The 23,466-nt window shown below is 63.3% G+C and overlaps 2 protein-coding genes across 2 annotated transcripts in view; both read left to right on the top strand.

The window, feature by feature from the left end:
• The first annotated feature begins 1,592 nt into the window (after positions 1–1,592).
• On the top strand, positions 1,593–14,129 carry SLC23A3 (solute carrier family 23 member 3). The gene is made up of 12 exons (XM_029064421.1): positions 1,593–1,945; positions 2,401–2,558; positions 4,093–4,193; positions 5,462–5,502; positions 5,976–6,157; positions 7,992–8,103; positions 10,200–10,317; positions 10,884–11,137; positions 11,554–11,659; positions 11,876–12,070; positions 12,841–12,936; positions 13,048–14,129. Exons 1-12 carry the CDS (start codon positions 1,847–1,849, stop codon positions 13,380–13,382), a joined length of 1,797 nt encoding a protein of 598 aa, XP_028920254.1. The 5' UTR covers positions 1,593–1,846; the 3' UTR covers positions 13,383–14,129.
• Positions 14,130–15,636: 1,507 nt separating this feature from the next.
• Positions 15,637–23,466, top strand: part of NHEJ1 (non-homologous end joining factor 1) — a 121,906-nt gene continuing 114,076 nt past the window's right edge. The window contains exons 1-3 of the mRNA XM_029064370.2: positions 15,637–15,701; positions 19,020–19,196; positions 20,406–20,654. Coding sequence (XP_028920203.1) covers positions 15,678–15,701; positions 19,020–19,196; positions 20,406–20,654 — 450 coding nt within the window. The 5' untranslated portion in view covers positions 15,637–15,677. The remainder of the gene's footprint in view (positions 15,702–19,019; positions 19,197–20,405; positions 20,655–23,466) is intronic.

The following is a 23,466-nucleotide window of genomic DNA, read 5'->3' as shown; positions in this document are numbered from 1 at the left end:
CTGGGCCTCAGTTCCCGCATCCGTAAAATGGGGTTTAAAACTGTGAGCCCCACGTGGAACAAGCTGATCACCTTGTATTCATTCATTCGGTAGTATTTAGCGAGCGCTCACTATGGGCGGAGCACTGGACTAAGCGCTTGGAACGGACACATCGGTAACAGAGACAGTCCCCGCCCTTTGACGGGCTCACGGTCTAATCGGGGGAGACGGACGGACGAGAACGATGGCGATAAATAGAATCGAGGGGGAAGAACATCTCATTAAAACAATAGCAAATAAATAGAATCAAGGATAAATAGAATCATCTGTATCTCCCCCAGTGCTTCGAACAGTGCTCTGCACATAGTAAGCGCTTAACAAATACCAACATTATTATTATTATTGGAGGGGGAGACAGGACATTAATATAAATAGATAAATGACAGATCTATACATATGCGGCGTGGGGATGGGAGGGAGGATGAATGAAGGAGCAAGTCAGGGCGGCGCAGAAGGGAGAAGAGAGGAGGGTGCAGTCAGGGAAGGCTTCTTGGAGGAGATGGGCCTTGGATAAGGCTTCGAAGGGCGGGGAGAGAGCGACTGTCTGCCTGCCATGAGGCGGGAGGGCGTTCCGGGCCAGAGGGAGGAGGTGGGCGAGAGGTCGGCAGCGGTGGATGAGGATTAGACAGGATGGGGGCGATGGGGGAAGGGTCCCGGAGTGGTTGCTAGGAGAGGGTTAGGGGCCGAGAAGCGGCACGGCCTAGTGGAGAGAGCCCGGGCCTGGGAGTCGGAGGAGCTCGATTCTAATCCTGGCTCTGCCGGTTCCTTGCTCTGTGACCTTGGGCAAGTCGCTTCACTTCTCTGGGCCTCAGTTTCCTCATGTATTGTACATTCCAAGCGCATAGTCCGGTGTTCTGCCCATAGTAAGCGCTCAGTAAATACTATCGAATGAATTCCAAGCGCTTGGTCCAGTGCTCTGCCCATAGTGAGCGCTCAATAAATACTACTGAATGAACGAACCTCGCCCGGCCCACCGTCGACCCCCCCGGCCCACGTCCCGCCTCTGGCCCGCAACGCCTTCCTCAAATCCCGCAGACGACCACTCTCCCCCTCCCGTCGAAGCCTTATCGAAGGCCCATCTCCTCCCAGAGGCCTTCCCTGACTGCGCCCTCCTTTCCTCTTCTCTCCCTCCCTTCTGCGTCGCCCTGACTCGTTCCCTTATTTCTTCCCCGCCCCTCCCAGCCCCACCCCGCTCGGGTCCGTATCTGTCATTTATTGATTTGTATCGATGTCTCTCTCCCCTGCTCTAGACTCTAAGTTCGTTGCGGGCAAGGAACGTGTCCGTTTATTGTTAGTCAGAGCTTAGTCCGGTGCTCGGCACACGGTAAGCACTCGATTGATACAGATGAATGGACATAAGTGGCGTGGGGCTGGAAGGGGCGGTGAAGAGAGGGAGCGGGAGATGAGGAAAGGAGGCCTTAGTCCGGGAAGGCCTCTTGGAGGAGTTGGGCCTCCAATAAGGATTTGAAGTTGGGCCGGAGGGGGATGACGGGGAAGGGTCGGGGGTCGGGGAGGAGGGGTGGGAGGGGAGTGACGCGGAGGGGGGCCGAGCCGGAGAGGTGGGTTAATGGGTGAGGGATTGCGTGCCGGGCCCGGGCGAAGGTAAGCGCCGGACTTGTCGCCGGTCACTGGTCGCTGACCGCCGGCCCCCGCCCTTCCCCCGCGCTCCGCTCGGCTGCCCCGGCCCGAGGCGGCAGGCCCCGGGCCCCGGACCCCGGGGTCCCCACGGTAGGCCCCGGCCCCGGGACCCCAGGGTCCGGGCCGCGGTAGCCGGCGACGGGACGAGGCCCAACAGCCAGGACGGACCATGAGCGGGGCCGCCGCCCGGGACCCCCCGCCACCCTCTTGGGGTGCCCCGGATGGACCGCAGCCTTCCTGGGGCCTATGCGGCCTCCTGGCTGCCCAGGTAGGGGAGGGCGGGCGGCCGGGAGCAGGAGCTAAACGTAGGCCGGGTTTGGGGGGTGGGGAGGGATGAAGGCAGCGAGGTGGGCCGGGGGCCGCGGGGGGACGCGGGGGGGCAGGATTGGGAAGGGGTGTAGCCGGGAATGGGGCGCTTGGGGGGCTTGGGAGGAGAGGGTTGGGCAAGAAGGGCGGGGTTGTGGGTGAGGAGGGGGCGTATGGGGGGCGAGGAAGGAGGGGTAGGATCGGGGAGACGGGAGGGGGCTTACGGGGGGCAAGAGAGGAGGGGGGCAGGATTGTGGGGAGGGGGTGGGCCGGAGCAGGAGGTGTCGAGGGAGAAGCGGCCCCAGAGAAGGGGGGAGGAGAGTCCGGGGTGGGGGCCGTTGGGGGTGGGTGGGCCCCCTCCTCCCCTCTGCCCCCCGACCCCCCAACTCCCCGCCCGGCTCCGCCATCCCCGGGCAGCACGTGCTGGTGTTGACGTCGTTGCTGTGCGTGTCCCACCTGCCGCTGCTGGGGGAGGACCCCGGGGGGCCCGGCCCCCGGCCCCCGGCCCAGCTCCTGGCCTCCAGCTTCTTCTCCTGTGGCCTCACCACCCTCCTGCAAGTCTGGGGGGGCAGCAGGTGAGGGGACCCCGGGCGGGCAGCCCCGGGGATGGTCTCGGGGGCCGGGCCGGCCGGACCGCCTTCCCGCCTAACGCTCCCCCCCGCCGGCCTCGGGCTCCAATTCCCGGGGTCTCTGGTTGGGGGGGGGGGGGTCCCACCCTCCCGGGCCCGGGGGTCGGAAGGACGCGGGTTCTCATCCCGGCTCCGTCACTGGTCCGCCGGGTGACCCCGGGCCAGTCGCGTCACGTCTCTGGGCCTGTCACCTCAACCCTAAAATGGGGATTGAGAGCGTGAGCCCCTCGTGGGACGGGGACTGTGTCCAACCCGATTTGCTTGGATCCACCCCAGCGCTTAGGACGGTGCCTGGCACATAGTAAACGCTTAACAGGCACCATCATTCTTCTTCTCGGGGCCTTAGTTCCCTCAGCTGTAAAATATGGGATGATCATAATAACAGTAATGATGATTATAGTATCTATTAAGTACTTACTATGTGCCAAGCACTGTTCTTAAGCACTGATTAAGACTGAGCCCCCTGTGGGACAGGGACTGCGTCCAACCTGATTACCTCAGATCGACCCCAGTGCTTAGAACGGTGCTTGACACGTAGCAAGTGCTCAACGCGTAGCAGGTGCTTGACAGATACCGTTAGCACGATCATCATTGTAATTTTTCCTCATTTTACAGCTGAGGGAACTGAGGCCCAGAGAAGAATAATAATAATGATCATGGTACTTGTTAAGCGCTTACTTCTTAGTAGTAGTAATAATGGTAATAATAATAACAGTCCCAGTCCCCAGAGTGGCCCGATGCCCGAGGTCTGCTAGGCCGGGCCCGGACCCCTGAAGGTGGCGGGCAGCGTGACGGATATAGTGGATAAAGTCAGAAGGCCCGCTTGCCTGCTGCGTGACCTTGAGCAAGTCATTTAACGTCTCTGGGCCTCAGTGACCTCATCTGTCAAATGGGGATTAAAAGCGCGAGCCCCACGTGGGACAACCTGATCGCCTTGTATAAACCCCAGCGCTTAGAACGCTGCTTGGCCCGTAGTAAGCGCTTTAACGCATTCCGTCATTATGATTATTATGGGCTCTGATCCTGCCTCCGCCACTTGTCTGCTGGGTGACCTTGGGCAAGTCACTTCTCCGGGCCTCAGTCCGCTCCCCTGTGAAATGGGGATGGAGACTGCGAGCCTCACGGGGGACAGGGACTGGGTCCAACCCAGCTCTTAGTACAGCGCCCGGCCCGTAGTAAGCACTGAACAGTAGCCAGAACTATTGTTATTATTCATTCAGTCGTATTTATTGAGCACTTAATGTGTGCAGAGCACTGGACTGAGCGCCTGGAATGGACAATTCGGCAACAGATAAGAGACCATCCCTGCCCAGTGACGGGCTCACGGTCCCCGGGGAGAGGGGAGGGGGTCAGCGGGACTAGTCCAGCGGCTGTTTGTCTTGCCGCTCCTGCCTCCGGAATCCACCCCCGGCTTAGGATGGGGGTGGGGACGAGCAGGACCACCCGCGTCCCCCCCTGGCCACCCGCCTCGTCCCCCAAGGCTCCCGCTGGTCCAGGCCCCGACCTTGGAGTTCCTGATCCCGGCCCTGGTGCTGACCACCGTCCACACTCCCCCTAACGCCCCGCAGCTCCTCAACAACGGTCAGTGCGGCTGCGTCCCCGCGGGGGCTGGGGCTGGGGGGGGGGGGGGAGCCGGCTGGGGGCAGGGAACGCCACCGAGCGCTCAGTACGGTGCTCTGCGCCAGGTAAGTGCTTAATGAAAACCACTGGGTGGATGGAAGGGGGCGAGCTCGGCCCGTCGCGTTGCTTGAGCGCTCACCGTGCGCAGAGCGCTGTCCTAAGCGCTTGGGAGAGGGCACTGCGGCAGAGTCGGGAGACCCACTCTCTGCCCACAGGGAGCTGACAATCGATCGATGGTATTTATTGAATGCTGTGTGCAGAGCACTGGCCTAAGCGCTTGGGCGAGAACAATAAGAGAAGCGGCGCGGCTCAGCGGCTTGGGAGTCAGAGGTCTTGGGTTCTAATCCCCGCTCCGCCGCTTATCGGCTGGGTGACCTTGAGCAAGTCACTTCACTGGGCCTCTGACCTCGCTTGGAAAATGGGGATGAAGACTGTGAGCCCCGCGTGGGACAATCTGATGACCTTGTATACGCCCCCCCCCCGGCGCTTAGAACAGTGATGGGCACATAGTAAGTGCTTAACAGATGCCATCGTTATTATAATAGACACAATCCCTGCCCACGAAGAGCTGAGAGTTTATCAATCAGTGGTTTTATCGAGCGCAGAGCATTGTCCTACGTGCCCGGGGGGGGGGGGGGAGTCTAATAGAGAAGCAGCGTGGCTCAAGAGAAGCAGCGTGGCTCAGTGGAAAGAGCCTGGGCTTTGGAGTCAGAGGTCATGAGTTCGAATCCCGGCTCTGCCACTTGTCAGCTGTGTGACTGTGGGCGAGTCACGTAACTTCTCGGTGCCTCAGTTCCCTCACTTGTAAAATGGGGATGAAGACCGTGAGCCCCACGTGGGACAACCCGATTCCCCTGTGTCTACCCCAGCGCTTAGAACAGTGCTCGGCACATAGTAAGCGCTTAACAAATACCAACATTATTATTATTATTATTATTATTAATAGACCTGGTAGACACGTTCCCTGCCCACAGAGGGCTTCCCGTCCGTCAATCAGTGGAGTCTATTGAGCGCCTACTGTGTGCGGAGCACTGGACTGAGCGCTCGGGAGAATCCGGTTAGACGCTAGGCCCCGCTGACCCCTCCCCGGCGGCGTGTGCCGAGCGGCCGCTTCCGGGGGGCAGGCGGCGAGGGGCAGCCGGGGTGGGGGGCCGGGGGTCTCTAGGTTCCCGGCGGGGTAGAAACAGAGGGTCCTGGCGGCCCCGACCCCCAACCTCTGCCCCTTCCAGGTTCCCGGGCCGCGGCCTCGAGCCGTGAATCTCTCCAAGAGGTGGGTACCTGGGGGGCGCGGCGGATTCTTGGGGAAGGACGGTGGGGAGGGTGGGGGCGGCGGGGAGGATCCTGGGGCAGGAGGGGGGGAGCGGGAAGGAGGCGTGACCTTGGACGAGTCACTTAACTTCTGGGGGGCCTCGGTGACCTCATCTGTCAAACGGGGATTAGGAGCGGGAGCCCCCTGTGGGACGGGGACCGTGTCCAACCTGATCGACCTGTCTCTCCCCAGCGCTTAGAACAGTGCTGGACCCCTAATAATAATAATGTTGGTATTTGTTAAGCGCTTACGATGTGCAGAGCGCCGTTCTAAGCGTCGGGGGAGATGGTCAACGCTTATCGAGTACCATTATTATTATGCGGGGGGCGGGAAGGGTGGGAAGGGACCTCCGGGCGACCCGGCGGTGTGCCCCCGTCCGTCCATCTGCGCGGCGTCCCCCACCCCCTCGTCGGTGTCCCCCGGCCGGGCCCCAGGTGTCCGGCGCGGTGCTGGTGTCCGGGCTGCTGCGGGTGACGGCGGGCCTGCTGTCGGGGCCGGGCGGGCTCCTGGCGCGCTGCGGGCCGCTGGTGCTGGCCCCGACGCTGGTGGTGGCCGGACTGACCGCACACCGGGAGGCCGCTCTGCTCTGCGCTCACCATTGGGGCCTCGCGCTGGGGTACGTGGGTCCCGGCGGGGCTGGGGGGGCGGCGGGGCCGGGGGGCCCCAAGTAGGCCCGGCCCGTCGGAGGGGGTCGGAGGGGGTCGGAGGGGGCCGGGGGAGCGTGCGTGGCGACGCGGCCTAGCGGGTAGAGCCCGGGCCCGGAGGTCCGAAGGACCAGGCCTCTCCTCCCGGCTCCGCCGCTTGTCTGCTGGGAGACCTGGGCCAAGTCACTTCCCTTCCTCGTGCTGCCTCAGATTCCTCACCCGTAAAATGGGCTGGAGACTGTGAGCCCCGCGTGGGCCGGGGCCGGGGTCCGTCCGGATTAGCTCGGATCCACCCCAGCGCTCAGTACAGGGCCTGGCACCTAGTAAGCGTTCAACAAATACCACAGTTATTAACTCTCTTGGGGTCTGGACTCAAGCCCTCCCCCCACATCCCTTCCTCCGGGGTCGCCCCCCTCTCGTCACCCCCCCACACTCCGTCCGGGTACCTCCGTGTCTCGGGGAAGCGGTGTGGCCTAGGCGGCCGGAGGACCCGGGTTCTCATCCCAGCTGTGCCCCGTGTCCGCTGTGTGACCCCGGGCAAGTCACTTTCACTGCTGGGCCTCAGTTACCTCATCTGTAAACTCGGGATTAATAATAATCATAATAATGTGGAATCTGTTAAGGGCTTACTATGAGGTGCCAAGCCCGGTATTAAGCACCACCGGGGTGGATACGAGCAATTGGGGTCAGATACAGTCCCTGTCCCACATGGGGCTCCCGGTCTCCGTCCCCATTTTCCAGATGAGATCACCGAGGCCCGGAGAAGTGAGGTGACTTGTCCAAGGTCACGCAGCAGACAAGCGGTGGGACAGGGACTGTGTCCAACCTGACTAACGGGCATCTACCCCAGGGTGTTTATTGTTTTGATTCCCGTCTCCCCCTTTCTAGACTACATTATTATTATTATTAAACTGTGAGCCCATCGTGGGCAGGGATGGTCTCTCTTTGTTGCTGAATTGTACTTTCCAACCCCTTAGTGCAGTGCTGTGCACACAGTTAGCACTCCGTTCATTCAGTCGTATTTGTTGAGCGCTTACTGTGTGCAGAGCACTGGACTAAGCGCTAGGAATGGACAATTCGGCAACAGAGAGAGACGATCCCTGCTCTACGACGGGCTCACAGTCCAAACGGATAAATACGATTGAATGAATGAATGAATGAACAATGCTTGGCACATCATAATAGTAATAACGTTGGTATTTGTTAAGCGCTTACTATGTGCAGAGCACCGTTCTAAGCGCCGGGGGAGATCCAGGGTCATCGGGTCGTCCCCCGTGAGGCTCACGGTTAATCCCCATTTTCCGGATGAGGTCACTGAGGCCCAGAGAAGTGAAGTGACTCGCCCACAGTCATACAGCTGACCAGTGGCAGAGCCGGGGTTCGAACCCGTGACCTCTGACTCCCAAGCCCGGGCTCTTTCCACTGAGCCGCGCTGCTTCTCTGTGGCACAGAGTAAGCGCTGAACAAGTACCACAATGATGATGGTGATGCGGATGATGATGAATCGTGGCTCAGTGGAAAGAGCCCAGGCTTGGGAATCAGAGGTCATGGGTTCGATTCCCGGCTCTGCCGCTTGGCAACTGTGTGACTGTGGGCAAGTCGCTTCACTTCTCTAGGCCTCCGTTCCCTCACCTGTAAAATGGGGATGAAGACAGTGAGCCTCACGTGGGACGACCCGATGACCCCGTATCTCCCCCAGCGCTTAGAACGGTGCTCCGCACATCGTAAGCGCTTAACAAATACCAACATTATTATTATTATGAATGAAGAAATAGGATGGACTGACTGAATTATTGTCACCGTTAGGCTGATCTTGCTGATGGTGGTCTGCTCCCAGCACCTGGCGTCCTGCTCGGTTCCCGCGTGCCCGCGGAGTCCCGCCCGGCGCCCGCCGCTGCCGGTCTTCCGCCTCTTCTCGGTAGGCGGGAAGCCCCCTGCGGGAGGCGGGGGATGGCCGACGGGGCAGGGGGGTGGCTACCGGGGGCGGCTACGGGCCGGGGGGCTTTAGTTTCCCGGGGGCGCCGGGGGGAGAGGGGCTGGAGATCCGGGGCGGAAGCCAGGCCGCAGCTGTAAATCGGTCGGATGTACCGATTGACGGAGAAGCGGCGGAGCCTAGTGGGTAGGGCCCGGGCCCGAGAGTCAGAAGGACCTGGGTTCGCATCCCGGCTCCGCCGCTCGTCTGCTGGGTGACCTTGGGGGAGTCACTTCACTGGCTTGGGAGTCAGCGGACGTGGGTTCGCATCCCGACTGCCACTTGTCAGCCGTGTGACTGTGGGTGAGTCACTTCACCTCTCTGCCTCGGTTCCCTCATCTGGAAAATGGGGATTAACTGCGAGCCTCACGTGGGGCGACCCGATGACCCCGGATCTCCCCCAGCGCTTAGAACGGTGCTCTGCACATAGGAAGCGCTTAACAAATACCGACATTATTATTATCATTATTCTCCGGGCCTCGGTTCCCTTGGGGATTGAGACTGGGAGCCCCATGCGGGACAGGGACCGTATCCGACCTGATTAATTTGCGTCTATTCCGGCGCTCGGAACAGTGCCGACGCACAGTCAGCGCTTAAAAAGTACCGTTATTAAATTCATCGATCGTATTGATTTACCGAGAGGAAGCATAGCCTAGCGGGGAGAGCTTCGGCCCGGGAGTCGATAGGACCTGGGTTCTCATCCCACCTCGGCCGCCCGGCCGCTGGGTGACCTTGGGGGAGTCACTTGACTTCTCCGGGCCTCGGTTTCCTCATCGGGAAAATGGGGATCGAGACTGGGAGCCCCACGGGGGACGGGGATTGGGTCCGACTTAACTAGTATCTACCTCAGCGCTTAGTACAGCGTCTGGCCCGCATTAGGTGCTTCACGAGTACCGTAAATATGAAGAGGCTCACACTTTACTGTGTGCAGAAGAGTGGGAGAAGCAGTCAGTCGGATTTATTGCAATACGAGAGCAATTGTATTGAAGCAGCGTGGCTCAGTGGAAAGAGCCCGGGCTTGGGAGTCAGAGGTCATGGGTTCGAACCCCGGCTCTGCCACTTAGCTGTTTGAGTGTGGGCGAGTCACTTCACTTCTCTGGGCTTCAGTTCCCTCATCTGTAAAATGAGGATTAAGACCGTGAGCCCCACGTGGGACGACCCGATGACCCTGTATCTACCCCAGCGCTTAGAACGGTGCTCGGCACAGAGTAAGCGCTTAACAAATACCAACGTTATTATTGTTATTGGGCACTTACTGTGTGCAGAGCACTGGACTAAGCTCTTGGGAGAGGACAATAAACAGACACCTTCCGTGCCCACAACGAGCTGACAGTCTAGTGAGGGGGAAAGGCGTCCAGTCGTATATATTGAGCGCTTACTGTGCGCAAAGCACTGTACTAAGCACTTGGGAGAGGACAGTATAACAATAAACAGACACATTCCCCGCCCACAATGAGCTCACGGTCTAGAGGGGGAGACGGATATTGATATAAATCAATAGATGTACAGATAAAGAAATTACAGATATAGATACAGATATAGAAATCAATAAATGACAGCTATGGACATCAGGGCCGTGATGTGGGGAGGGGTTGAAGAAAGGGAGGGCGTCGGGGCGACGCACAAGGGAGCGGGAGAAGGGGAAAGGAGGGCGCGGTCAGGGAAGGCCTCCGGGAGGAGGTGGGCCTGCAGGAAGGCTCGAGTAGAGAAGCAGCGTGGCTCGTTGGAAAGAGCCCGGGCTTGGGAGTCAGAGATCATGGGTTCGGATCCCAGCTCTGCCCCTTGTCAGCTGTGTGACTGTGGGCGAGTCCATTAACTTCTCTGTGCCTCAGTTCCCTCATCTGTAAAATGGGGATGAAGACTGGGAGCCTCACGTGGGACGGCCCGATGACCCTGTATCTACCCCAGCGCCTAGAACAGTGCTCTGCACATTATCGTTGGGTCAACCTCTCCCGAGCGCTTAGTCCAGTGCTCTGCGCAGAGTCAGCGCGCCATAGATAGGATTGATCGGATGGATGAATGAACGAACCTCGGTTTCGCAGGTCGTGATCCCGGTGGCCTGCGTCTGGTCGCTGTGGGCCCTCCTGGGCCCGGCCCGCCCCCCGCCGTCCCACCTGAGCGGCCCGGCCCCCGCCCCCTGGCTCTGGTTCCCTCACCCAGGTAGGGTCTTCCCCCCCGCCCCCGTCCTCTCCCCCTCCCCGGACCTCATCCCGGCCTAGTGGTTAGAGCCCGGGCCCGACAGTCGGAAGGTCCCGGGTTCTAATCCCGTGCCGTGGTGGCCACGCACCCCTGGGCGTCGCGAGGTCATGGGTCCTGCCCCGGGACCCTGGGCAAAGTCACTTCCGTGGGCCTCGGTTCCCTCATCTGTCAAACGGGGATGGAGACCGTGAGCCCCACGAGGGACGGGGCCCGCGCCCGGCCCGATCGACTCCTACCTAGCCCAGCGCTTAGAACGGTGCCTGGCACCTAGTAAGCGCTTCGCAAATACCACAATCATTCTTCTTATCTACCCCAGTGCTCGGAACTGAACATTATTAGTCAGTAACAATATTAGTCATTATTATTGCTTTGAACCCTATTAAGCCCTTAACAAATACCAGTTATGGTGTTGAACCCCTGTGCTTAGCACCCGGTAGGCGCTTGCCGAACACTGTAGTTATGATGATGATGACGGTGATGATGATTCTCCTTCTCCTCTCCGTCCCCGACGCCTCCCGTCCTCCCAGGAGAGGGGGGCCGTCCGGCGCTGACCCCGCGGGCGGTGGCCGCGGGCACCGCCATGGCCCTGGCTTCGTCCGCCAGCTCCCTGGGCTGCTACACGTTGGCCGGGCAAGTCCTGAGCCTGCCCGCGCCGCCCCCGCACGCCTGCAGCCGCGGCCTGGTGGCCGAGGGCCTGGGCAGCCTGCTGGCCGGGGGGCTGGGCGGCCTGGGGGGCAGCGCCGCCAGCTTTGCCAACGTCGGGGCCATCGGCCTCACCCAGGTACCTCTCCGCTCCGGCTCCCGGGGGGCGAGGGGCGGCCCGACTCTCTCTCCTACCGTCCCGAGGGCCTAGCGCGGTGCTCCGCACGAGGCCGGCGTTGGGTAAATGCCACCGATCCGTTGCAGGGAGGGAGGGACGGGGCCGAGGGTCGCTCGCGCCTTCGGTCGTATTTCTCGAGCGCCCGCGGTGCGCGGAGCGCCGTGCCGAGCGCCGGGGAGGGTCCCGTAGAGCGAGGGGACGGACACGTCCCCCGCCCTCGAGGGGCCGACGCTCCGGAGGGGGAGACGGGCGTTGAGGGCGGTCGGCGCCCCCGCATCGCTTGTTCCGTGGGGTTCGCGGGGCGCCGGGCGCCGGGGAGGGGAGAGTCCGACGGAGGAGTCTGAGGGGCGGCACCTCCCCTGTCCCCGACGAGCCAGGCGGGACGGCGACGCGAGGTGCAGCTGGCGGGGCTGCTGTGCGTGGCCTTGGGCCTCTCTCCGCGCCTGGCGCAGGCCCTCGTGACCCTCCCGCCGCCCCTGCACGGTGAGTGACCCCCGGCCCCTGTCCTCCCCCCGCCCGGTGAGTGACCCCCTTCCCCTTCTTCCTGCCCGGTGAATGACCCCCCCCCCTCCCCTCCTGCCCCTGCCCGGTGAGTGACCCCCTCTCCCTGCCCCTGCCGCCGGGCCCGTCCCGGGAGCGAGCCGGCGCCCCCCGGGTGGGATGCCCCCGCGGTGACGGTGGCGGGTCCCGGGTGGCCAGGGGCGGTGCTGTCGGTGAGCCAGGCCCCGGTGCTGTCGGGGGGCCTGGCCCGCTTCCGCGCCGCCGACCTCCACTCCGGCCGCAACGTCTTCCTCGTCGGCCTGGCCGTCTTCATGGCGCTGCTGCTCCCCCGCGCCCTGACCCGACGCCCGCCCCAGCGCCCGCCCGCCAGCCTCCTCCTCCTCCTCCGCACCGGTACGGCCCCGGTCACCGGGCACCCACCGGGCGCCCACCGGGCACCGGGCACCCCGCGGGGGCGGCCACCGGGGGGCGCTGTGGAGCAGATGGGCGCTGTAGAGCGGAAGGGCGCCCGGGGGCGGCCACCGGGGGGCGCTGTGGGGCGGGCACGGTGGGAGCGGACGGGCACCGGGGGGCGGTCCCTAGGGGGCGCTGTAGAGCTCTGTGGAACGGGAGGGCGCCGGGGGGCGGCCACCGGGGGGCGCTGTGGAGCAGATGGGCGCTTAGGGTGGGCAGGGTGGAGTGGGCGGGCACTGGGGGGGCGCTGTGGAGCGGGCACTGCGGGACGGTAGGGCTTTGTTCCGGGCCGGTCACCGGGGGGCGCTGTAGAGCTCTGTGGAGGAGGAGGGCGCTGGGGGGGCGCCGTCGCTGGGAGGCGCTGTGGAGCAGATGGGCACTGGAGAGCTCTGGGGGGCGGGAGGGCGCTATTCCGGGGCGGTCACTAGGGGGGCGCTGTGGGGCGGGGAGGGCGGGCGCTATTCCGGGGCGGTCACTGGGGGGGCTCGAGGGCTCTATTCCGGGCGGCCACTAGGGGGCGCGAGGGCGCTATTCCGGGGCAGTCACTGAGGGGCGCTGGGGGACGAGGGGGGCGCTATTCCGGGCGGCCACTGGGGGGCGCCGGGGGTCGGGAGGGCGCTATTCCGGGGGGGGTCACTAGGGGGCAGTGCGTGGCGGGTGAGAGATCAGCGGGGGGCAGCGCTCCTCCCTCCTGTGTCTGCCCCCCGCAGGGTGGAGCCCCCTGGACGTGCTGCTGCAGGCCCTCCTGGCCACCCCCGTCTTCCTCGCCGCCCTCTTGGCCTTCGTGTTGGACAACACGGTGCCCGGTGAGCCGGCGGGGCGGGGCGGGGCGGGGCGGGGCGGGCGGGCGCGCGGAGGCCGCGGCCGGACGAGGACCCCGGGGACCCCCGCCCCACCCTCACGCCTGCCCGCCGCAGGGACCCGAGAGGAGCGGGGGCTGCCGCCACCGCCGGGCCCCCCGGGCCCCGCCGCCCGGACCCCGCCAGCCGCCGCCGCCGCCCTCCTCCTCGGCGGGCCGCCGGACGAGGCCGCCCGGGCCCAACCGGTCCGCGACGCGACGGACGAGGCCGCCCGGGCCGCCCGGCTGTACGGGCTCCCCGGGCCCCTGAGCGCCCTGCGGCCTCTGCTGCCCCGGCCCCTCCGCCGCCTCTGCCCGCCACCCCCGAGCGGCGGGGACAAGAGGCAGGACCGCCCCCAGCCGGGGGAGGCCGTCGAATTGGTGCCCGCTCCCGGGGGGCCCGGGGCCGTGTGAGCACCCCGTCGGCGCCGGGGGGCTTCGCGGGGGCGCCCCGGCCTTCCTTCCTTCCTTCCTTCCTTCCGGCCCTCGGTTCCCTCTCCCTCTTCCCCGGGACGCCCCAGGGTGGGGCACGGACGAGGGCCGCTGCGGCCTGGGGGGCGTCCCCCTCGGGGACCCTGGTCCCCGCTCAGCCTCCCCCAGGACCCCAGACTCCCCTCTCTCCCGGGGAGCAAGCGAGCCTCCCGGGGGGGCGGTGGGGCGGGCCCCGGGTTCGGAGGTCACGGTTCCGCTTCGGGCCTGTGGCGCTGGGCCGGCCCTCCCGCCGCCGGTCCTCCCCGGAATGGGAGTGGGGGGCACGGAATGACCTTATAAAGCCAAATGACCTCACGCCCCTCCCGGAGACTTAGCGCCGTGTGTCCGCGTCGTCGCCGGTCTTCAGTCGGTCCTATTTATCGAGCGCCGACCGGGACCCGGGGAGGGTCACCGGCGGCCGACGGGCCATCTGGGGACCGCCTACCGTCCCCACACAGCTTCCCCCACCCCTGGGGCTCCGGGTCGTCGGGGGCCGTTCAATTTCCTTTCTTCCGCCCGTCCTCGTCTCCTTTCGATTCTCGAACAGACACACGTTCCCTACCCACAGTGAGCTTACGGTCCGGAGTCGTCGTCGATCGGTAATCGATCTCGCCGCCAGCCCCTCGTCTACATCCTTCCTCCAGTCTGGAACTCCCTCCCACTCTTTTTTTTTGAAATGGTATCTGTTAAGCACCTCTCTGTGCCTCATTTACCTCATCCTGTAAAATGGGGATGAAGACCAAGCCCCATGTGGCACATTCATCCATTCGACTGTATTTATCGAGTGCTTACTTTGTGCGGAGCGCTGGACTAAGCGCTTGGGAGAGAACAGTAATGATAAGAATTCCGGTATCCGTTCGGCACCTGCGTGCCAGGCACTAATCTAAACGCTGGGGTGGATACGTGCAAATTGGGTTGGACACGGTCCCTGTCCCCCGTGGGGCTCGCAGTCCCTATTTTCCCTATTTTCCAGATGAGTTAACCGAGGCCCAGTGAAGTGGCTTGCCCAAGGTCATCCAGCAGACGAGTGGCGGAGTCCGGATTAGAACCCGTGACCTTCTGACTCCCAGGCCCGGGCTCTACCCACTAGACCGCACTGTCTTCCCAGTACAATACTAAACAGTGACGCCCTGCCCACAAGGGGCTCACAGTGCCACTTGTCAGCTGTGCGACTCTGGGCGAGTCACTTCACTTCTCTGTGCCTCAGTTACCTCATCTGTAAAATGGGGATGAAGACTGGGAGCCTCACGGGGGACGACCTGATTCCCCCGTATCTCCCCCAGCGCTTAGAACAGTGCTCGGCACATAGGAAGCGCTTAACAAATACCAACATTTAAAAAATAAATAAATAATAATAATGTTGATATTTGTTTAGCGCTTCCTATGTGCCGAGCACTGTTCTAAGCGCTGGGGGAGATACGGGGGAATGAGGCTGGCTCACGGGAGGCTCACAGTTTTCATCCCCATTTTATAGATGGGGTAACTGAGGCCCAGAGAAGTGAAGGGACTCGCCCACAGTCCCACAGCTGACAAGTGGCAGAGTCAGGATTCGAACCCATGACCTCGGACTCCCAAGCCCAACTCTTTCCACTGAGCCTCGCTGCTTTTCTGTAGGCGGGCTTGGGTCCAAGGTGATTAGCTTGTCCGGCGCTTAGTACGCTGTTTTGGCCCGTAGTAGGCGCTTGACCAAGGGCGTCGTCAGCGGGCTGCCGTCAGCCCTCGCGCACGAGGGACCGAGGCCCCGCCCAACTGCGCGCGCCCAATCGCTGCACAAACTACCTAAACCCCGCACGCGTCCAATCCCCGTCCGCCTCCAAGCCCCGCCCTCCTGCGCGCGTCCAATCCCCGTCCGCGCCCTAAGCCCCGCCCACGCGGCTTTCTAGCCCCGCCCTCCCGCGCGCGCGCGCCCAATCCCCGTCTCCGGCCGCAAGCGCTCGCGCTAAGCCCCGCCCACCCGCGCGCCCAATCACCTCACATACAGTCTAAGCCCCGCCCACCCGCGCGCGCAGCCAATCCCCGCCTCCGGCCACGAGCGTTCCCCTAAGCCCCCCCCATCCGCGCGCGCCCAATCACCGCACATACTCCCTAAGCCCCGCCCACCCGGCGCGAGGCCCCGCCCATCGACACGTGACCAACCCGCCCTCCCTCTCGGTCCAAGCCCCGTCCCCTCCCCTTTCTAGCCCCGCCCCCTCCCCTCCCTCTCCGGGCGGTGTCCGTGGCTCGGCGCGGCCGGGAGCGATGGAGGCGTTGCCGCCGCTGACGGTAGGGAGGGGCTGGGGGTGGGGCCGAGCCGGGGATTTTCCGTTGCGCCCGGGGCTGCGGGGCCGCCGCGTCGGGGCTCCCCCCGCTTTGTGGGGGACGGGGCGGGGAGACGGAGCGAGGCTCCCAACGGTCGCTGTACCGCGCGCGGGGCCCGGCGCCAGCGGAGGGTCAGGGCTCGGGAGACCGGCACAGGGTGTCATCTTCCCGTCCCCTACGCTCTTCCTGCCCGCGCCCCGACCGCGCATGCGCACTGCTGCCCGCCCGCCCTCCCCGCCCATCGGCGCATGCGCTCTCCCTCCCTCCCGGCCAGTCGGCGCATGCGCCCTCCCTTCCTCCCGCCCAGCCGGCGCATGCGCCCTCCCTCCCGCCCGTTCTTCCCGCCGGCGCATGCGCTCTCCCTCCTTCAAGTTAGCCTGCCTCGTAACAGGTGGTTGACGCCTCCGTCCTTGTCTCCCCTCAGTTTACCTTTTTTGTCCTGGGTGTTGGGCTCAGGGCAGAGGCCGGCTACGCTATTATCCCCCTAATAATAATAATAATAATAATAATAATGTTGGTATTCGTTAAGCGCTTCCTATGTGCAGAGCACTGTTCCAAGTGCTGGGGGAGATGCAGGGTCATCAGGTTCATTCATTCATTCAATAGTATTTATTGAGCGCTTACTATGTGCAGGGCACTGTACTAAGCGCCTGGGATGAACAGGTTGTCCCACGGGAGGCTCCCAGTCTTCATCCCCATTTTCCAGATGAGGTCACTGAGGCCCAGTGAAGTGACTGGCCCACAGTCACCCAGCTGCCAAGTGGCAGAGCCGGGATTTGAACCCATGACCTCTGACTCCCAAGCCCGGGCTCTTGCCACTGAGAGCCACGCTGCTTCTCTACCCCGCGCAACGTTCCTGCCTCAGTTTACCTTCGGTCTGGGGGTTGGGACCAGGGCGGTGGCCAGTTAAACCTTCCCACTCCTCTCTGCCTCAGTTTACCTTGGGCCTGGGGGTTGGGGCTAGAGCTAGACACCCCACCCCACCTAGCTAGGGCTAGGGCACTGGCTAGACCCCCACCCCGCCCCCAACTCGACATCTCTGCCGCAGTTTAGGGCCCGGGCCTACGAGTCAAAAGGACCTGGGTTCTGATTCCCGCTCCGCCACCTGCCTGCTGGGTGACTTTGGGCAAGTCACGTCACCTCTCTGGGCCTCAGTTCCCTCATCTGTAAAATGGGGTTTAGGAGTGTAAGTCCCGTGTGGGACAGGGGCTGGGCCCAACCTGATTAACTCGCGTCTACCCCGGTGCTCAGAACAGTGTTTGGCACATAGTAACTGCTTAACCAGAACCGTAATAATTATTCCAAGCGCTTAGTACAGTGCTCGGCACACAGTAAGCCCTCAGTAAATGCCAATGGACGGATGAATGAATATTATGATTTACAGGGACAGGGGCCCCAGGGGTTCATCTGTCACTGCCGCCTCCCCCCAAACTCAGTTTACCTTCTTCGGCTTGGGGGTTGAGGCCAGGGTGGGGCAGGCTGGGCCGCGGCCCCCATCCCTGCCTCGGTTTACCTTTGGCCTGGGAGTGGGGGGGCGGGGCGGGATGGGGGCTGGCTAGACTTGCCCCTACCATCTCTGCCTCAGTTTCCCCACCCTGGGGTCGAGACCGTAGTTGGCGGGGGGGAGGGGGCGATTGCTCTCCCTCATCTGTTTCCTCACCTCGGCCTAGGAACCGGGGCTGGAGGCGACGAGCCTCTGCCCCATTTCTGCCTCGGTTTCCTCGTGCTGGGGTGGTTGGGCCCAGGGTGGGCGGCAGCCTGGCTCGGGGAGAAGGGTCCGGAGGGGGAAGCTGAGTTGCTGGACATCCAAGAGCCACGTGGGGAGCGAGGAGCCAGGGAGGGATCCGCCCAGGAGGAGGAGGAGGCGGCTGATGGCGATTCGCGTCCCGACGGGAGGGACGGTAGTCGGTAATGCCTGGGATGGCAGCGGAAGGATTAAGAGTAACGTTGGCATTTGTTAAGCGCTTCCTATGGGCAGAGCACTGTTCTAAGCGCTGGAGGAGACACGGGGTCATCAGGTTGTCCCACGGGAGGCTCACAGCCTTCACCCCCATTTTACAGATGAGATAACTGAGGCACAGTGAAGTGACTTGCCCACAGTCAAACAGCTGACGAGTGGCAGAGCCGGGATTTGAACCCATGACCTCTGACTCCCAAGCCCGGGCTCTGTCCGCCGAGCCACGCTGCTTCTCTGTAGACGGTGGCGGGGGCGACGCAATTCCAGGATCGGGAGCGGAGCTGGTCCCACGTACCGAGAAAGCAAGCCATCGTATTTATTGAGCACTTACTATGTACTGTAATAATAATAATGTTGGTATTTGTTAAGCGCTTACTATGGGGCAAGCACTGCTCTAAGCGCTGGGGGGAGGCAAGGTGGGGCTCCCAGTCTCCATCCCCATTTTCCCGATGAGGTCACTGAGGCCCAGAGAAGTGACGTGACTTGCCCAAAGTCCCACAGCTGGCAAGCGGCGGAGCTGGGATTTGAACCCGTGACCTCTGACTCCCAAGCCCGGCCTCTTTCCACTGAGCCCCGGCTGCTTCTCGCTAAGCTACTACTGTACTAAGCGCTTGGGAGAATACAACCTAACAGAGGTTGGTAGACCTGTTCCCTGCTCGCAGATAATTCAGTGATAATAACGATGATATTTCTTAAGCACTTACTATGTGCCAAACATTGTTCTCACCGCCGCAGGTGAGGGGGTTCGAACCCACGACCTCCGACTCCCAAGCCCGGGCTCTTTCCACTGCGCCGCTCCGCTTGCAGGAGGGAGTGGGAGATGAGGAAGAGGGGGGCTCAGTCTGGGAAGGCCTCTTTCATTCATTCAATCGAATTTATCGAGCGCTTACTATGTGCAGAGCACTGGCACTAAGCGCTTGGAGTGGACAAATCGGTTACATCATAATAATAATAATAATAATGTTGGTATCTGTTAAGCGCTTCCTACGTGCAGAGCGCCGTTCTAAGCGCTGGGGGAGAGACAGGGTCATCGGGTCGTCCCCCGTGAGGCTCACGGTTCATCCCCGTTTTTCCGGATGAGGCCACCGAGGCCCAGAGGAGTGAAGCGACTCGCCCACGGTCACCCGGCTGACGGGGGGGGGGGGGGGGCGGAGCCGGGATTCGAACCCGTGACCTCCGACTCCCGAGCCCGGCCTCTTTCCGCCGAGCCACGCTGGTTACAGAGCGAGGCCGTCTCGGAGGAGGCGGGCCCGCCGTGATTAGGAATATAGAATTCGGGGAGGCGGGGGGGGGGAGGCCGACGGGGGCCGCACGTTGTCGCGCAGATGGAGGAGGCGGAAGGCGGCCTGTTGAGGCGGCCCTGGGCCTGGCTTCGGCTGTCCGGGGACTCGCTCCTGGCCAAGGCCCGTTTCACCGACCGCGGCTACGTCCTGCTGCTCTGCGACCTCCGGCACGCCTGGCTCGAGCGCGTCGACTCGGACCTGGTCGGCAGGAGGGCCAAGGTGAGCGGCGGCCGCGCTGAGCGCTCGGGACGGGGCGGGGCGGGGGGGGGACGAGATCCCCGTCCCCCCAGGGGCTCCCCGTCCGCTCTGCGCGGGGCGCCGGGGGGAGGGGACGGTAGCGCGGTCCCTGCCTTCGAGGAGGTCACGGTCCGCTCCGTGCGGGATTAAACAGCTCATCGTATTTATCTGATAAATAAGTTCGCCGATCACCGACTTTGAAATAATAACCTTCGTTGGCTATATAGTATTGGCGAAGCGCTCAGTAAGTGCCTGATGATAATGTTGGTATCTGTTAAGCGCTCACTCTGCGCCGAGCGCCGTTCTGAGCGCTGGGGGAGAGACGGGGTCATCGGGTCGGCCCACGGGAGGCTCCCGGTCTTCATCCCCGTTTTCCAGATGAGGTCGGCGAGGCCCGGGGAAGTGAAGTGACGTGCCCCCGGTCACACGGCTGGCAAGTGGCGGAGCCGGGATTCGAACCCGTGACCTCTGACTCCCCAGCCCGGGCTCTTACTGAACGTGTCCGCTAACGCTGCCGCAGTGTCCTCTCCCGGCCGCTTAATAGAGTCCTCCGGTCCTCGTGGGCGCTCAACCCGCTCCACGCCGCTGCCGCCCATCGAGCGCTTAGCGGAGCGAGCGCTCGGGAGCGCACGGTCCCCCGTAGACGCATTCTCCGCCCAGCCCGTCCTTTGTATTTGTTGAGCGCTTACCGCGTGCGGAGGACTGTACCAAGCGCCTGGGCGAGTGCGGCCTCACGGTGCTTCGCAGACAGCGAGCGCTCGACAGATACCACGACTGCTGAGGAGCAGCGCGGCGCAGTGGAAAGAGCCCGGGCTCGGGAGTCAGAGGTCGTGGGTTCGAACGCCGGCTCCGCCGCTCGTCAGCCGGGTGACCTCGGGCAAGTCGCTTCACTTCCCCGGGCCTCGGTGACCTGGAAAACGGGGACGAAGAGCCCGAGCCCTACGTGGGACCGCCCGTTGGCCTTGCGTCTCCCCCCGCGCTTAGAACGGTGCCCGGCACGTAGCACGCGCTGGACACGTGCCGTAATCAATGGATCAGTTTTCCAGAGGAGGCCCCGGAGAGGTCGCGCGACTCGCCCGAGGTCGCCCAGCGGCCTCTCCGTCGGCGTCCGGCGGCCGGTCCGCCCCCGCCCCTCGGTCCGCGTCCGCCCGCCCGCCGGTCTGACGTTCCGGCCGTCTCGCCGTCCCCCAGGAGCTGAACAGGCGTCTGACGGCCCCCCCCGCCGCCTTCCTGTCGCGCCTCGACGGCCTGCTGGGCTCCCTGATGGAGGCCGGCGGAGCCCCCGACCGCGGCCGAGACCCCCCGCCCGGCGGAGCGCCCCCCGGGACCACCTTCCGCTGCACCCGCGCCGCCGGGACCCTCACCCTGAGCGTGGGCGGCCAGCTGGCCGGCCTGCCCTTCCGCTGGGAGTTCCACTGCGCCCCGGCCCCCTCCAGCCTGGTGAGTCGGGGGGGCGCGGCGGGACCCCCTCCCTCCGAGCTGCCTCTCGTTATCATGATAACCGCGCTTGGTTTTGTGTCACGGTAGTTGTTAAGCGCCTGCTATGTGCCGGGCACTGTCCTAAGCGCCGGGGGGGGGGGGGGCGCGGGAGAAGATGCTGGGGGAAGCGGCGTGGCTCAGTGGAAAGAGGCCGGGCTTGGGAGCCGGAGGTCACGGGTTCGGATCCCGGCTCCGCCGCTTGTCAGCTGTGGGACCGTGACCGAGTCTCTTCACTTCTCCGTGCCTCGGTGCCCTCATCTCTAAAACGGGGATTAAAAACTGGGAGCCTCACGTGGGACAACCCGATGACCCCGGATCTCCCCCGGCGCTTAGAACGGTGCTCGACAGATACCGACGTCGTCGTCGTTATCATTCTAATCCCAGCTCCGGCACTTATCAGCCGGGTGATTTGGGACGAGTCACTTCCCTTCTCTGGGCCTCGGTGACCTCATCCGGAAAATGGGGATGAAGACCGGGAGCCCCACGGGGGACGACCCGATCACCTTTTATCTACCCCAGCGCTTAGAGTAATCACGGTGGCATGTGTTAAGCCCTTCCTATGTGGCAAGCAGCGTTCTAAGCGCCGGGGGGGATACGAGGTCATCGGGCTGTCCCCCGTGGGGCTCACCGTCTTCGTCCCCGTTTTCCAGATGAGGTCACTGAGGCACAGAGGAGTGGAGTGACCCGCCCAAAGTCGCCCAACTGCCAAGCGTCGGAGTCGGGACTAGAACCCGCGACCTCCGACTCCCAAGCCCGGGCTCTTTCCGCTAAGCCGCCGCTGCTTCGAACAGCGCTGGGCACGTAGTAAGCGCCTAACCAATACCAGCGTGATTATTATCGGTACAAGCGAATCGGGTTGGACGCGGTCCCCGTCCGAAGCGCTTACTATGTGCCAAGCGCTGTTCTGAGTGCCGGCGTCGATACCGGCTGGTCAGGTTGGACCCTGGTCTCTATCCCCATTTTCCAGATGAGGGAACTGAGGCCCAGAGAGGCGAAGGGTCTTGCCCAGGGCCGCACGGCGGACGAGCGGCAGAGCTGAGATTAGAACTCAGTCCCGGCCCGCGCTCCGTCCACTCGGCCACGCGGCTTCCATGCCCTGCCGCTGGGATTTCCAGCGTGTCCCTGCCCCGGCCGGCCTGGCGAGACCGGGGAGGGGGCCCGGGGGCGGGGGGGCGGGGGGCCCGGTGGGCCTCTGAATCGATCGACCCGACCGATCGGTGGTATTTATTGACCGCTCACCATGCGCTGAGCGCTTGGGAGCGGGCAGTCCGACGGACTCGGCAGACGCGTTCCTTGCCCGTAGCGCGCCGACAGTCTAGAGAAGATTAGGCCCGTGAGCCCCTTGTGGGACGTAGACCGCGTCCGGCCCGCTGGGCTTGTAGCCCCCACCGGCGCTGAGCACGGCGCCTGGCGCGTAGTAAGCGCTTAACAAGCACCGTAAAGAAAAACCCAATCGGGTCCCAGGCAGCGTGGCTCAGCGGAAAAGAGCCCGGGCTTGGGAGTCCAGAGGTCACGGGTTCGAATCCCGGCCCCGCCACCCGTCAGCCGGGGGCCCGTGGGCGAGTCGCTTCGCTTCTCCGGGCCTCGGTGACCTCATCCGGAAAACGGGGATTAACCGTGAGCCTCCCGTGGGACGACCCGACGACCCCGTGTCTCCCCCGGCGCTCAGAACGGCGCTCTGCACGTAGTAAGCGCTTCGCGAGTACCAACATTGTCATACGTGGCTCAAAATCGAAGTCGGAGGGACAGCAGGTGTTGAATCGGAGAGAAACAATATAGTGGGGAGAGCCCGGGCCTGGGAGTCAGAGGTCATGGGTTCTAATCCCGGCTCTGCCGCTCGTCCGCTGTGTGACCCTGGGCAAGTCACTTCACTTCGCTGAGCCTCAGTTACCTCATCCCCAGAGCACATGTAATAGTAACGTTGGTATTCGTTAAGCGCTTACTGTGCGCCGAGCACTGTCGGAAGCGCCGGGGGAGATACGGGGTCATCCGGTTGTCCCTCGTGGGGCTGGCGGTCCTCATCCCCATTTGACAGATGAGGGAACTGAGGCCCAGAGAAGTGACGTGACTGGCCCGCGGTCACCCAGCTGAAAAGCGGCGGAGCCGGGATTCGAACCCGTGACCGCCGACTCCCGAGCCCGGACTCTTTCCGCACGTAGCTGTAATTGACCTGTGTATGTAGGTTAATGTCTGCCTCCCCCTCTAGACTGTGAGCTCGCTGTAGGCAGGGAATGTCCCTGATTGTTACCGTATTACACTCTCCCAAGTGCTTAGTACAGTGCTCTGCCATAAGGAAGCACTTAGTAAAAACCGTTGAATGAAAGAATGAATAAAATGGGGATGAAGACTTTGAGCCCCATATCGGGCCGGGCAGGGACTCTGTCCACCCTGATGACCTTCTATCTGCCCCAGCGCTTAGCACAGTGCTTGGCACATAATTGGCGCTTAACAAATACTGTTTAATGATAATGTCGGTCTCTGTTAAGCGCTTACTAGGTGCCGAGCGCCGTTCTAAGCGCTGGGGTAGACGCGGGGGAATCGGGCCGTCCCACGCGGGGCTCCCGGTCTTCATCCCCATTTTACCGATGAGGGAACCGAGGCCCAGAGAAGGGAAGTGACTCGCCCACAGTCACCCGGCTGACAAGGGGCCGTGCGGGGATTCGAACTCATGATCCCTGACTCCGAAGCCCGGGCTCTTTCCACTGAGCCACGCTGCTTCTCTTGAGCCACGCTGCTTATGATTAGAAGCAGCTGAGAAGCAGCTTGGCTGAAG

This window comes from Ornithorhynchus anatinus, chromosome 1 (assembly GCF_004115215.2).
Source record: "Ornithorhynchus anatinus isolate Pmale09 chromosome 1, mOrnAna1.pri.v4, whole genome shotgun sequence".
NCBI lineage: Eukaryota > Metazoa > Chordata > Mammalia > Monotremata > Ornithorhynchidae > Ornithorhynchus > Ornithorhynchus anatinus.
Note: the sequence above shows the minus strand (reverse complement) of the source record. Positions and strands in the feature narration are given on the sequence as shown.

What these genes read in the sequence shown, in the direction of transcription:
- SLC23A3 (XM_029064421.1), top strand. Translation starts at nt 1,847, where the DNA reads ATGAGCGGGGCCGCCGCCCGGGACCCCCCGCCACCCTCTTGGGGTGCC. An exon ending in CGGTCTTCCGCCTCTTCTCG is followed by an intron (nt 8,104 to 10,199) that starts GTAGGCGGGAAG and finishes TCGGTTTCGCAG; the next exon opens with GTCGTGATCCCGGTGGCCTG. An exon ending in GCTCTGGTTCCCTCACCCAG is followed by an intron (nt 10,318 to 10,883) that starts GTAGGGTCTTCC and finishes CCGTCCTCCCAG; the next exon opens with GAGAGGGGGGCCGTCCGGCG.